Source organism: Struthio camelus, chromosome 3 (assembly GCF_040807025.1).
Source record: "Struthio camelus isolate bStrCam1 chromosome 3, bStrCam1.hap1, whole genome shotgun sequence".
Lineage (NCBI taxonomy): Eukaryota > Metazoa > Chordata > Aves > Struthioniformes > Struthionidae > Struthio > Struthio camelus.
In genome coordinates, this window is record NC_090944.1 from 132,544,238 (window position 1) to 132,557,652 (window position 13,415).

At 38.6% G+C, this 13,415-nt stretch overlaps 1 protein-coding gene across 17 annotated transcripts in view; it reads right to left on the minus strand.

Moving 5' to 3' along the window:
- LOC138066889 (uncharacterized) overlaps positions 1–13,415 on the minus strand; it is a 512,507-nt gene that overhangs the window by 189,646 nt on the left and 309,446 nt on the right. For 4 of the 17 annotated variants that reach the window (XM_068940377.1, XM_068940378.1, XM_068940387.1 and 1 more), the window contains one exon: positions 6,838–6,929. The exons of the other annotated variants lie outside the window; for them this stretch is intronic. In XM_068940377.1, the coding sequence (XP_068796478.1) occupies positions 6,838–6,840 (3 nt within the window). In that variant the 5' untranslated portion in view covers positions 6,841–6,929. The remainder of the gene's footprint in view (positions 1–6,837; positions 6,930–13,415) is intronic. 17 annotated transcript variants of the gene reach the window in all.

Here is a 13,415-nt window from a genome sequence, read left to right on the forward strand (position 1 = left end):
AAAGCCATAAGAGAATGCAGGCAGCATTTTGTTGAATATTGTTACTAATCCAGTGCTCACATTCGTTAGAAATTAAACTGCCCCGTAACTATCACACTGATGGCAGCCTGCCATTTCAGCTCAGTTGTAATCTCCGTTTGTTAATGAGTAGCATGTGCTAATTGTTGTCAGCATCCCTGCCATACCGCCCTTCCATAACAACATATTTTACCTGCTGAAAGGTGTTGCCTCTTGCACTGTCAGCACCCAGCTTAAGAGAAGAAATCTCAGAACTGGGGAACAAAGGTTCAGTTTTGCTTGGAATGGCATGAAGTTAAAAGGCTGTATTTTCATATCGATATCAAGACACTCCCAGAGTCTTATTATGTGCATGCTACTTCTTACGTTAATATATTACGGCAATACAAAGAAAGACGCTGTACGCTATAACAGCAGAGGGAACAACTGAGGTAAATTCGCTATACTGTAACATAAAATAAAGGATGCAACTCCCAGTAAAAGGAAGTTGAAAGGTATGAAAAGTTAGAGTGATCATATCTCATTATTGCAAACAATGTAGGGGGGGATGAAAACAAAACCTGAACTGGAAGAGCTAAAAAGCTGGACGGGGAAAAGAAAAAAATGACTCTGAATAAGTTAGCCAGAGCTGATGATTGTGCTGCCCTCAGGTGGAAGGTCTTGTCGGGAGGGGGAGGCCTCCACTTACAATCTAAACCCAGCAAAAAATCATCCCTGCTGCACGCACAGGCAAAGACACTCAGAAGCGTGAGCAGCAAGGGCTGTGATACACGGATTCTCAAATAAAGCAAATGTGGATTGAATTATGGCAGGAGAAAACAATTTTCATTTAGTGAATTGTAAATTGGGTTTGTTTCCAGTTCATATTTGAAATGCAAGGTCGATGCTTAGCTTTTCGTTTTATATTTTTAGCTGGGGGGATTCTAACAGAAAATACTGACTTGAAATAACTAAATCCTTATTGAAGGCACACTGTATGACTGATACACTTTCTCTGAAGCGTATTTAGTATCTCTGCATCATGTAGATTAGTTGTTGAACTGCCATAAGCGACAGTACCATATATCGCTACCAGTTTAAAATTATTCAAATCACGTTTGTACAAACACATAGGGTCTTCTAAAACCAACTGTTTCTTTCAAAATGCAGAAGCAGTTTGAGAGAAGTGACACTTTAAGGTATTCCAACTAAAAGGAAACAATTTTGTCAACTTATTTTGTGTGCTCATTCATGTATGGCATGCACGGGCTTTCCTTGTGGTTTTAAGGGGTGCACAAAGTACTCGCAACATCTCTACAATAACAAGATGCTTCTTCACTCCAGGGTAGCCAGCTAATAGAGGTTACAGCATCTTTCAGACTGCTCCAAATTGAGTCCTAGGCAGAAAATCAGTGACTTCAGTTTCTGAACATGCATGAGTGATTAACAGCCACATCCAAGTGACTGGGAAGACTAAATTTGAAGGATCAGTCCAATGTGCTGGAATCTAAAATGATAAATTTTTGCCAATTTCTTGCTTTTTTTTTTGGCCGGAGGCAGTTAGTTGGAAAACCTTGACAAATAATTTGGAACTTTCTCACCAGTTTTGGTTTTTACTATTTTAATTCGGAGAGTAGTTAGATTCTTTCCAAAGCAAAAGACAGCAACAAAAATGTGCTACTCATTTGACTTCAGAGTTTGATCTCCTATTTTTTCTTTTAGCCGAACATTCTGTTCTCTAATTCCTCCTGCCACATAGTACGATACTCATTGTGACAGCGGCATCCTCGTTATACACGATGTTTCACTACTTGTATATGCTGTGCGTTGAGTGATGCGACATTACCAACTCCACTTAATAAATATCAGCCCAGAGAGCAACATACAATCTCTTTTTCCTTTTTTCCCAACAAATGCAGAGTGACGCAGCAGGTGAATTCACACAGCATGGAATTTTTCAAAGCCAGGCATCTCATATGTTCACTCTGAGTGGGCCCATGCTGCCTCTTGAAGCCTGGGCCAGGCACAGATTTTAAAGCGTGATGCACTCTCTGATTTGCACTCTGCAATTCTTTGTCTCTGGACAGACGGCATCTATAGCTGGACAGACAGCATTCATTGCTGTGCTTTGATGAACGTGGCACAGACACCCTCCAGCCTTGGTCCCATGCAGTATGCAACACGCTACTCAGACGGGCAAGCTCAGCCTAGGTTATGCCCAACCCATCTACATCACCGATGAGCTTGGACTCATACCAAAGGATGGAGAAAACCTTGCCTTTCCCCGTTGCCAGGTTCTGCAGCTCACCTGTAGCCCATGCTTGCTTGGGGACTCACATCCAAACTGCTCAGGACCAAGGGAAGATTGTACTTGAGTGTAGACAGGAAACAAAGTGCTCTAATCTGTCCTAAGAGTATATTTACAAGGTTAGACTGCAGCAGGTGGGTTTCTACTAACTAGTGTTCAACTGGCAGCAGTGTAACCGGCAGCGCTGAGCTGTTTGTGATTCCAAAAGAGCAACCAAGAAGCAGAATAAATGCTGAAGGTGCTGCCATACAGTGAGCTGTCTGCAAGGCTATCTGTACACAGGCAAGATTCAAGCAGGTCAGCTGCAGACATAGGGACTTCAGGCACATTTGTAACTGCAGTGCAGATGCACCTAAAAATACTTCTGCTAAATAATACCTTGCAAAGGGGCTCGCGGTGCAAGCAAAAATGTTTCACACGGAGACTTAGCCCAGTGTCGCTACCAATTCACACCATAGCTTGATGCATACCCAGAGCAACAGTCCTTCAGCACGGGGATGAGAGGGAGCGAGCACTTCCGCGAGGCAGGCAGTTTTCTACTACAGAACCAATGCTGCATGTTGCTAAGCACGTGGATAATTTTAAGCTAGTTTTAAAACTCAGAGTTCAGGACCGCTATGTTTGGGAACTCTGCACAGTTGGTTCTAAAGTTGCCCATTGTTATTCTTAAAACAGTGATGCCAGTGGAGCTATTGATGAGAACAATGGGATAGTCACATGAATAAAGGTTTGTAAGATTAGCTTTTAAATGAAACACACTTTTTGTAAGTCAGCAATTTCTATAATTAGCAAATCCTTTTTTTCTTTACAATGTTACCTTTTGAAAGCAAATAGACCTAACCATATCTGCGTAATCTTTCTGTACTGCACAAAAACATGTATTTATTACTATCAGTCACAGCCAGTGATTCATTTTGGGAGACCTAGGAGATGTATATTATATTTTTTTATATAAAGGCAAGTAAAAGGGACTTATGCATGTGTGTGTGCGTGAGAGAGAGAGAGAGAGAGAGAGAGAGAGATTCTAAAATAATTTACCTTGGAACCAAAAAAAAAAAATCCATTTATTCTAACATTTCAATGGAAAGGCATTTATGAGATTAATTTCCTAGTGCAAAAATTGTCCATTTAAATATGGTCCATGTTTTAAAAATAAAAGCATTTGCAATGAAAAACATTGAGCAGTTTTGTTTTTTTCCATTCTACATCTATTCTCTACTCCCCCTTGCAAGAGCTTTTCTTTCACACATTTTGCGTCCAGATGTTACTGTTAGTTGTAGAACTTGGTGAATTAGCTCAGGACTTTGAATGCCATTTCACATTCCTGAGGAAACAGGCTCTCTTGAAGAATTAGTTGTCCTAAGTATGGTAGTTGGCAAACAGGGAGAAGGAAAAAACAGGAGCAGGGTCAGAAAGGAACGAGAAGGGGAGTGGAAAGTCACATAAATAAATAAGAATCTCACATGGAGAGAATGTGAACAAAACAGCAGGAGAACAAAGCTAATAAAGCTGGGGGGGCAATATAGCATAATCAAGGTGTTTTTTTTTTAAACACTAGATTTGGATTTTCTGTTATTTTCAAAACATTTTATACAATGGTCTCGACTGAGGTCTTCTAAACAGTCAGGTCAGAAGGAATACAGCACAAAGGTTTCATTAGTGTGCTAAACGTCACAGACTTTTCAGAGGGATGCAGCACCTTTACAACCTGAATGCGTCCTCTATACTCAAATCTCTCTTTGCATACTGAAGGGAGTAATCTAATATCACCGTTTATTGCTTGGTTTGAGCTGCAGGTTTTTATTTGAGCACAGCCCCACTGAAGTCATGAAAACTCTAATATGACCATTCAAAACACTTTGGATGCAGTGAATTCATTTATTCTCCTGTATACAAGTTTGCAGGACAAGCGCCAACAAAGTAAAATCAGGCAAGTCAAAAGTCTTTGAGCTGAAGAAGATTTTAAGTAAGCAACTTGCTCTTTTCACAATGAAAATGGACCCAGATCTGCCCTGTATTTTATTCTGTGGCTAAAAGAGGACAAAAAATTCAATGTTCCTCATCTGATACATGTCTGTAATGGTGGATATTTAAATAGAGCTGAAGATCTGTACTTAAATGTTAGACCAGTAAAATACCTTAAATTACTTTTTCTGCTTACTCTCCCGCACTTAGCAAACCTCAAAACAACCAAAGTCCATAGCTTTCATAACAAGTCTAAGGTCTGTAGTTGGAAGACTGCAGTCCACAACATTACTTATTACCATCCCAAAACACAATGAATCTTTCTAGATATATCTCAAGATTGCTTTTTCTTCCCCCTGTACAGTTGTCTGCAGAGAGTCTAATTCACAAAAAGAATTATTTCTATATAAGCTAATGCTTCTTTTCCCCAACTTTTTATTATCAAGGTGACTTATAAACAGCTGCAATAAAAATCGTTGGGTTTTTTGGTTTTCTTTTGCTTTTTCATACAAGAACATTCTCAATAATGTTGCAGAGAGAGCACAGAGGCTAAAAGGATACGTGACATTCATAGATTTCACCCCTGAAGCCACAAAAACCACACTAGCAATTTCTTCATTTGACCAAAATAAATGGTCATCACAAAAACAAATGTAAGTTTGGTATCACTGATTTGGCTGAGACAGCTTAGGGGCTTGAACTTAATAGACTTCCCCTGACAGATTAGGATCTTCTGGTACGTCTGCATCATCCTGTCACAACAGATAGCCAAGTCCAAACCACAGGCATGGGGCTGCCCTTGATCCATAACCTTAGAATACAAAATAACTGGCTAAAGAATGTAATAAGACTCCCAAGGAAATACCTTTGAAGACAGTATTCATTTTACTTGGTGGTCTTTTATGGAGAGGGGGGAAAAGAAGACAATTAAGCATTAAGAACTGATTGATGCTTAAACAAAATGCCTAACAGTAAAAGCACATTTCTATATTCCAAAGGACCAGGCAAAGCCATCCCTAAGAAGGGATTAACTACTATCAGATGATATTACTACGGGATTAATGGTGTTTCGCATTCACTATATTTATTAAAAAAAAAAAAAAAGAGATCTCTTTTAAGGAGGATGTAAGTGATTTGTATAAAACCCAAAAGCCCAAAAAATTGATTTTATTTTTACAGTAACTTGTTGGATAGTATTCTCTTCGTTTATAAATCCTTAATTGAAGTAATTTTCCCTCCACTGTCTGGAACGAGGCCTTGCATTTCATGTCAATTGTTTTGAGAGCGCCACAGCCCACGAAAACAGTGAAGCAATGTGTGACTGATGCTTTACATTCCAGGGGATATTTTAAGCAGTTCTTATTTTAGACAATTGTTTTTGTAATAGATATACTAAAGGTGACCATTCTACTTTATTGCTAGTCATTGCTGACTGATATATTTTGCCAGATGAAAGTAATTACTATGACTATATTACTTTTCTAACCTGCTCAATGTATTGTATCTCAGATACTCCTAGTGGGAAATTCTGGATCCTCATTTGTAAAAAAAAAAAAAAGATACATTGTTCTGTGTTCTGGCCTTAATTATGTAAAGCCCATACAAGTGTTATCCAGCTTCTTTCCCAATCTGTATATCTTATTTCTACAAAAGGTTACAAGGAAACTCCAATCTTGATGCAGCAGTATACAGATGAGAAAGCTGAACAACATGCTCAGATGTTTGTGTTACAAACAAGAAAATATCTGCTTAGACCAGAAACTAATCACACAGGTGAATTTTTTAAAAAGGGCACAAGGAACAACCATAATCCTGTTCAGCATGAATCACATTAGCCAAAATTATACATTAGAGAAAATTGTTTGTTGAGACATCCTCAGGTCTGTATCCTCTGGAGATGGAAACCAGGCTTGTGGTTCTCTCACAAAGTCAAGTCTACCTGCTTAGGGTAGATTTTTTTAAATTCAAACTACAGTAACGCATGCACAATAAACTCACTGTTATAAATATTTACCATAATGTCTATCTTCCTGGTTCTCCACCTACCAAAACCAGCAGCCATGCTACCATAAACCAGCGGAAGTATTTTGCAGGAGCTGCAAGCAGCTGTTTCTCTGTTTCTGGAAACTGCCGTCCGAGGGAAGGCAAATGACCCAAGAGAAACAGCAGAAATTGTGAGAGACTCGACGTTTCACAGACTGCTACACTTATTCTACTCCACATACGAGGTAAGTGTGGTAATCCAGCTTAAAGACCATTAGATGCACATACATTGGTGGAGGAGCTAGCAATGTATCTGGCCCACTGAAAGGCCCTTGGTTACATCTTGCTGAAAGCATTCAGATTTCTGGGAGAAAGTAACTACACCTAAATAGCGTGAGATAGATCACCTCCACCACCAAACTCATCGAAAAAGCAGTCTTCCAAATGCAAACACAACATTTTTCTTCTTGCTGTGAATTACCGGTATTGACAAGTGGCAATTTTTTCTGAGCTGTAAAGTTGTTATGCTGTGTAAAGGGCAACATTCTCCTGCAAAAATTGCAAATGTCCATTTCAAAACTCACCATCTTTCCAAAAGACAGACTTTTGCAATTGATGCCTTCGTGATCGGTGACATCTGCTTCAGAAAGTGGTACAGCAGCCCCATTTATCAGCACTGGGAGAGGGAAAGAAGATTTTAAGTTCCCAGCAGCTCTGCAACCTACTAACCATTCTGAGCCCAAAGTCTGGTGCTTAACGGTGGCTACATAAATTTCAGCTGCGTTTGGTAACACTCTACATAGGGAACCTATCAGTGCAGGGAATAAAGAACGGAGATAGGCAACAGGACAGTGTAAACAGCAGACATTTTGGACACTTAGCATGCTTTCGCTTAGACTGATACTTCTGCTTCTTTGCCCTCAAGATCTTATTGTGATTATCTGGAATACCACGAACGAGAAATGTGGTTCAGAGGAACTAATCACAACTATCAAAGAGCAAAACCTGACTCTTTCTTGTTATACATTACATTAGGCTCCGTTCATACCCAGCAGGGGTATAGAAAGGGAGCGACGGAGGACGTATTTACCCGCTTCATTGTGGTATTTTACAACAGAGCACACTGTGTTTCTGTGGTCATTCAGTTTCCAAATATATACCTATTATATAGTTTTAATCTCAACCTTTAGCAGGTGAGACGTTAACTAAGCTGCATTTGTATTCTTTTCTGGAATATTGCCATCAACATTATTTGTTATTAAAGAGAAAAAAAGCTAAAATAAGGTTTCTTACAAAAGGTAATTAAGCGGTATAATATAGTAGTAAGTGGAATGTACAAAAAGGAGTTGTACTAAAATATCTGCCTTGCGCTGCAGAGGACTGGTGTTTCAGGAGATTAACAATTACGATCACCAGTCCTCTTCTGTTTCTGTAATACTCCACACAATCTTTTTTAAATTACTTTATTAACCTTTCCTCCTAGCACAGAAGTGCCCGATTATAGATAATATTTCAAAATCATCTGAGGTGTAAGTGTGTTTGATTTGCTCGGTAATTATTTGTCTACTTTATTACATTGGCCAAGCACACAAGCTCCTTGACCAGTTTTATTTCAAGTCCAGTTCAGAACAGGGTCGTATCATTTTGTGTGATCACTCCCTTTGGGCCCCAGAGTACCTGAAATTTTATACTGGAGCTAGTAAGTTGGACATGAATATCTCACATTTTAAACAAGCAGCAATCTGTCAGGGTGCTGTCATTAAAGGTTGAGGGACCCGTTCATATAGGAAAGGTTTAATGCATATGTGAAAGAAGTTTTGTTTATTCACTGCAACGCAGACCAAAGACATTTAAACACAGGCATGCAAATTTGCCTTTCTAAGCCTAAAAGGGTGAAAAAACCCTATATATTTGTCAACGCGCACTCTTTCATGATAATTTATTCCCAACATTTCACACAACACATTATTTCAATTTGGATCTGAAGTATTAGCCCATTACCAGCTCCACTACTATCTGCAGCTTCATGCTAAACATATGGTGATCACAGAAAAAAATATGCATTTCTTTAAACACAGGCCTGGAGAAAACAAGCAAGTATGAAAATAAAAAATGCAATGAAAAAGTTTTCCTGGTCTAACTTTGCAGCTTTGTAGGAAACGAAAATAATATTTACATTTTTTTAAAGATGAAAATGCAATGAGATGAAACGCGGTACACAGTTCATTCCTGAGGGCCACCACTAGGATAAAAGCACAAAGCCTGGGGACTTTGTTTACTGTCCACAATCAACAAATCCTGAAATCTCCATATGCAGCAGGTTTCTAAAGCTCTGTTAGTAACACTGTATATTGCTGGTCAACTCACTCACCCACAGAATTACAGTGTAGGGTATGGATGCCAGTATTTTAGACCCAAACCGAGCATAAAAAACACAAAGTAAAATTCAGTGTCAGCACAAAGTTGACAGCGAATGATTATAACAGCTTCGAAGCTTGAAAAAGAGTGTAAATAACTAGGATCCCCCACGGGCTCACTCAGCCTGCATACATAACAACTGTGATGGACAGCCACTATGGTAAAGTATTAAAAAAAAAAAAAAAGTCACTCTGCAAAGATGCAAAAATTTCTCCTGCAACTAGTCTTAACTGTCACCTTTCTGACTAAATCAGCTACTTTTATAGAGAAAAAGTATCTTTATTGTAGGGTGCACATTTTCAGTACAGGCTACTACTTTAACAGGTAAACTATTCTACTTTAACAGGTGAACTATTCATATAGTTTTCAGTGCTAATAACTCCCAAGAATGTTTACTTCAGTAGAAGAACGGTTCAAAGCTACGTCCTTTCTCCCAACGAGCATCCAATTAACTACAGCACAGAGATAACTCAGATCACAGAGCAAAAGAATTTCAAACAAAACCTGTATATGAACGCAAGAATGAAAATACTGTTATCTACCAACACATAAAAATCAGTACTTTTTTTTTTTCTTTTTTTTCATTTACTCCTACACAGGTACGTGAACAAGCACAAATACATGCATGTACACGCAGTGATGGCTTTAAAGTGCTGGCAAATTACAAGCGGGCAGATGCACTGGGTCCTCAGACTCGTGACACACGTGACAGCGTTGTGATTATGCGGTGCCTTCATAGTTTGTAGCTGTAAACTGGGAGCAAGGGAAATAGGAATAAACAGCAAACATCAGCATGTGCCTACAAACTTCTGCATCTTTTAAAATCAATTAGCAATATAATTATTCAATTATTTCTCTTCTTTCCTCCTCAATATTTAGTCTGTGCAAGTTTTCCATCTTGATTTAAAAATAACAGGTATTAAAACTTTTCTCTTTAACCATATTGGTTATGTTTAGCTGAACCAAGTAGATGCCGGGAAATACCAGCAGAGGCTGGTCATTGGACTGTTTGTTCTGAGAGCTCAACCTCAGTTTAAGCTGTAGGAGTCCATAAACATGACACCGAAGAGACATTCGTGATGCTCAGGCAGTTTCTACTGAGCAAAACAGGCACATATAACAGAAAGAAAAGAAAGAGTCTCTCGTGAGACGGTTAAAAACACAGTAAGGTTCATGATGAGACATGGAAAACAGAACTTCTCATCTTGCAAGACGCTAAGCACTCTTCCTTCAGTGAATGCAGCGAGAATCGAGTGCTCAACACTTCACAGGCGGTGGTTCATCAGCTCGGTGAATCAGAGCCTTGGATAACGGCTTTATAATTTTATAAAGTGAAAGAGTCAGTACAGGGCCTGTGAAAATCCCGAATGTTTTCAAGGACGACCCTTGACAAAGGACTGACTTTCCCCCATAGCGACACGATCTTGATGTTTTGCTGGTGCTTTTTGATCTTTTTACTACTGTTTATTCAGAAGCCTGCAGTTTCTTTACTCACTTGAAAGAACAGTGATATCCAAAGGCCATTTCTGAAAGCCAGCACAGCTGCAAGTATTTGTTTTTGGCCACTTTGTTTTCTTCGGGCTGCGGAAACATGCCGTGTATTTAAGGTGTTACCTCAAAAGTTTAATTCAGAGATGTGAAAGGTAGGATAGGTTAATCTTTTACAAACTTCTCTAGTGTTATTCTAATTCAAGGAATTATAACTCTTCATACGACAGTTGACTTGGCTGAAATAACAAACCGAGGTGGGTATTCAGTGCTGCGTTTGTGGGCCGTGAGGTTTTCACGGGGTATACGTTTTCGCTCAAGTGACTGAGACGCTAGCTCAGGAGAGAGCCTTAGGAAGCTCTCTGCACCTCAGCTTACCTGCATTAAAATGCCAAAATAATTACCGGCCTATTTAGTTTTGCTTTTTCGTTCTTTTAGAAAGAAACCAGTTTTATTAGGTTAAAGACAGGAGAATTATGACCAGTCTAACAGTCTACATCCAACCTGATATCATTGCTGTTCCAACCTGAGAAAGCTGATCATTCCTTTTATATTTTATCTTGATCCCATAACGCTAGCCTTAAGAAAGTGGGACAGGAAGGGAAATACATTTGTTTTGAAAACGATCTTACTAAACCCACCAACTACAGGTGAGTTATTCCTGATTTGGGCCAGAAGACCTTGCAAAAGTCTTAGAAAGAGTAACAAGGCTAGAGCAGCAGCAAAATTTAACAGTAATATTGAGAGCAAAATAGTAACTGTAAAAAGTGCAATCCAAAGGTGTGTTTTTATATTTACTCCTAGGAAGGACCAACAGAGCAGCAAGCAACGCACTACTTGTTAGCTGTGCTAAGTGAAGCTGGATATGTAATCGCATAGAAATAAAAGGCAGAACACTAGATATAGGAGACATTATTCCATACCAAAATTAGCATAACCCAGCACATCAGAATATTAAAATTTAACAAGGATTTCAAACTGTCCTTGTATCATCAGCAGAGTCATGTCACAGTTCTTTTTTTATTGGTTCAGCAGGATAGGTGTAATTGTATCAATATTTTAATGCTTGATGCATATTGCCTGTGATAAATTGCTTGCATAAATAAAAAGCACCAATATTCAATTGCCAATGAAATAATCACACATTCTAGATCTTTATTATATCATGCATTATTTAATTACAATAATCAGAATCCTTTTGAAGGTAAAACAAGATTAAAAATGTTTTGTTTTATTGGATCTATATATTTGATTTACACTTTATATGTTAGCTTTGCATTAAGAATTTATAAGGCATCAATTCAAATGGTGATATTACAAGAGTTTATTCCTTTTGTAATTAGTACAGTACTCTTAAAGTACTCTGGCTACGAGAGATAATATTTCAGTATTTTAATGAGCTTTTTAAGTATAATTGATGTAACAATCATTGAATTACACATTTCTACCTGAAGAATAATGAAGGAAACATTTTAATGAGAAATTTAATCATTATTAGCAAATGATCTACTAAAATGCCATTTACTGACATTTAAAAGCTTAATAGCAGAAAACTGTATTTTTGTACATCTGCATCACTACAGATGATTATCTTCTCAGTTGCTCAGGTTTTCTGGTGCAACTTTCTCTGTTAGTTTTTTGTTATTAAATTTAAGAAAAGCTCTCTTTAACCCACAATTGTCAACTTCATCTGGAAACTATGGGGCTTGACATGTATACAGTTAATTTAAATAAATTAGCCCCTTTTCAGCCTTCAGCATTTTTCAGTGTAAAAGGGCTCAGTCTTGTGACTATTCATGCTTGCATCAGCTTGATTTTGATGAATGCCCTGTAACCTCCCTGATAGCACCTTAGACATGGAGATCCTCCCATGGCGTTGACAGCAATGTATGAAGCTACCACAGTCATAAAAAAAAAAAAAAACAGTTTCAGAAAAAATCATCGCATATGTGCCATGAGAAACACTGTATACCACCTACCTCATCTCCTTGCTTAGAAAGGAGTTTCTCTATAGGCACTCAGCCACTCAAAGAGGTATTTTATAGAGTTAATGCCCTCTTTCCCATAGACTCTGCTCCATAACACTGCCTACCTGTTACCTCAATACACACAACCCTTCTCCTTTCCAGTGCGTTATTTGTCTCAGCTCAACTTGACGCACTGCAGAACAGCAATGAGTCATATCTGCAACTCTCCTCCCAACCTTGCAAAAGCCTGTCCACTGGTTTGCGGTGTGCAGCTGTGAAGCGATGCTCTCCAAGACAGGCAACTACTCCATGGACTGAAACAGTCTCTACACAGCACGCAGCGTGGGTGAACAGCAAAAAAAAAAAACAAAAAAAACCATACAGCAAGACATCTGGACATCACAGATGTGACATGAAAAAGCAGCCATTGAGGAAACAAAGAGTCACTAGGCCCACCTGATATGGGACAAATGGCGATCATCACTACTTCTACAAAGAGATAGAGCACATTCATGAGAGCACAATGCCTGACATTACATAACAAAAATTCACTGTTTCCTGAACTTGCCGGTTCCTAATTTAACCTAATATGATTTATATAATTATATACAACAAGGCAACTCTTTGCAAATTGGGGTAAGGGGGAGGATTTTACTTAATTTAGAAACAATCTTAATTTAAAAAACAGAAAAGGCTAACAGGAATCACAATAATACACAGACATAAAATCCTATACACAATAGGATCTTACAGACACTGCTTAGCCCACACAAAGCTAAGCAAGGCTGAACCTGTTCTGTGCTTAGGTAAGACGTTTCTAAATCCAAACCCACAGGAAGTTTCCTGCTTATTAAATAGATGTTGTTCCTAATTTTAAGCAACAGTGATCCATCATTGCAGCACGGTACTAGACTGCACTGATCCACCACAGAGGGGTTTCATTTAATGAGAACAAAGATAAAACTGAAGTCTCCCCCTCTGCTCTTTTTTTAAAGACTGGGGACCCACTCTCTGAATAACAATTTGGAAAGCAATAAACAAAAATACATCAGTGAAGCATTTTTAGTATGGGGACTTCCATCTCATGACCGTAGTTTCAATGGCCACCCATTAGGTAAAAACTTGCCTTTATTCCACATGGGGCCTGAAAAATCCCCTTTTCCAACCTTTATGGGGAGAAGAGCCTAGAAAAGAGGCAACAGAGAGGCTGGATATAAAAGTAACATGTTTCTTCCTAGTAATGCCCTTCCCTAGGCTTGATAGAGATGTTTGAGAAAATCCACAGCCTA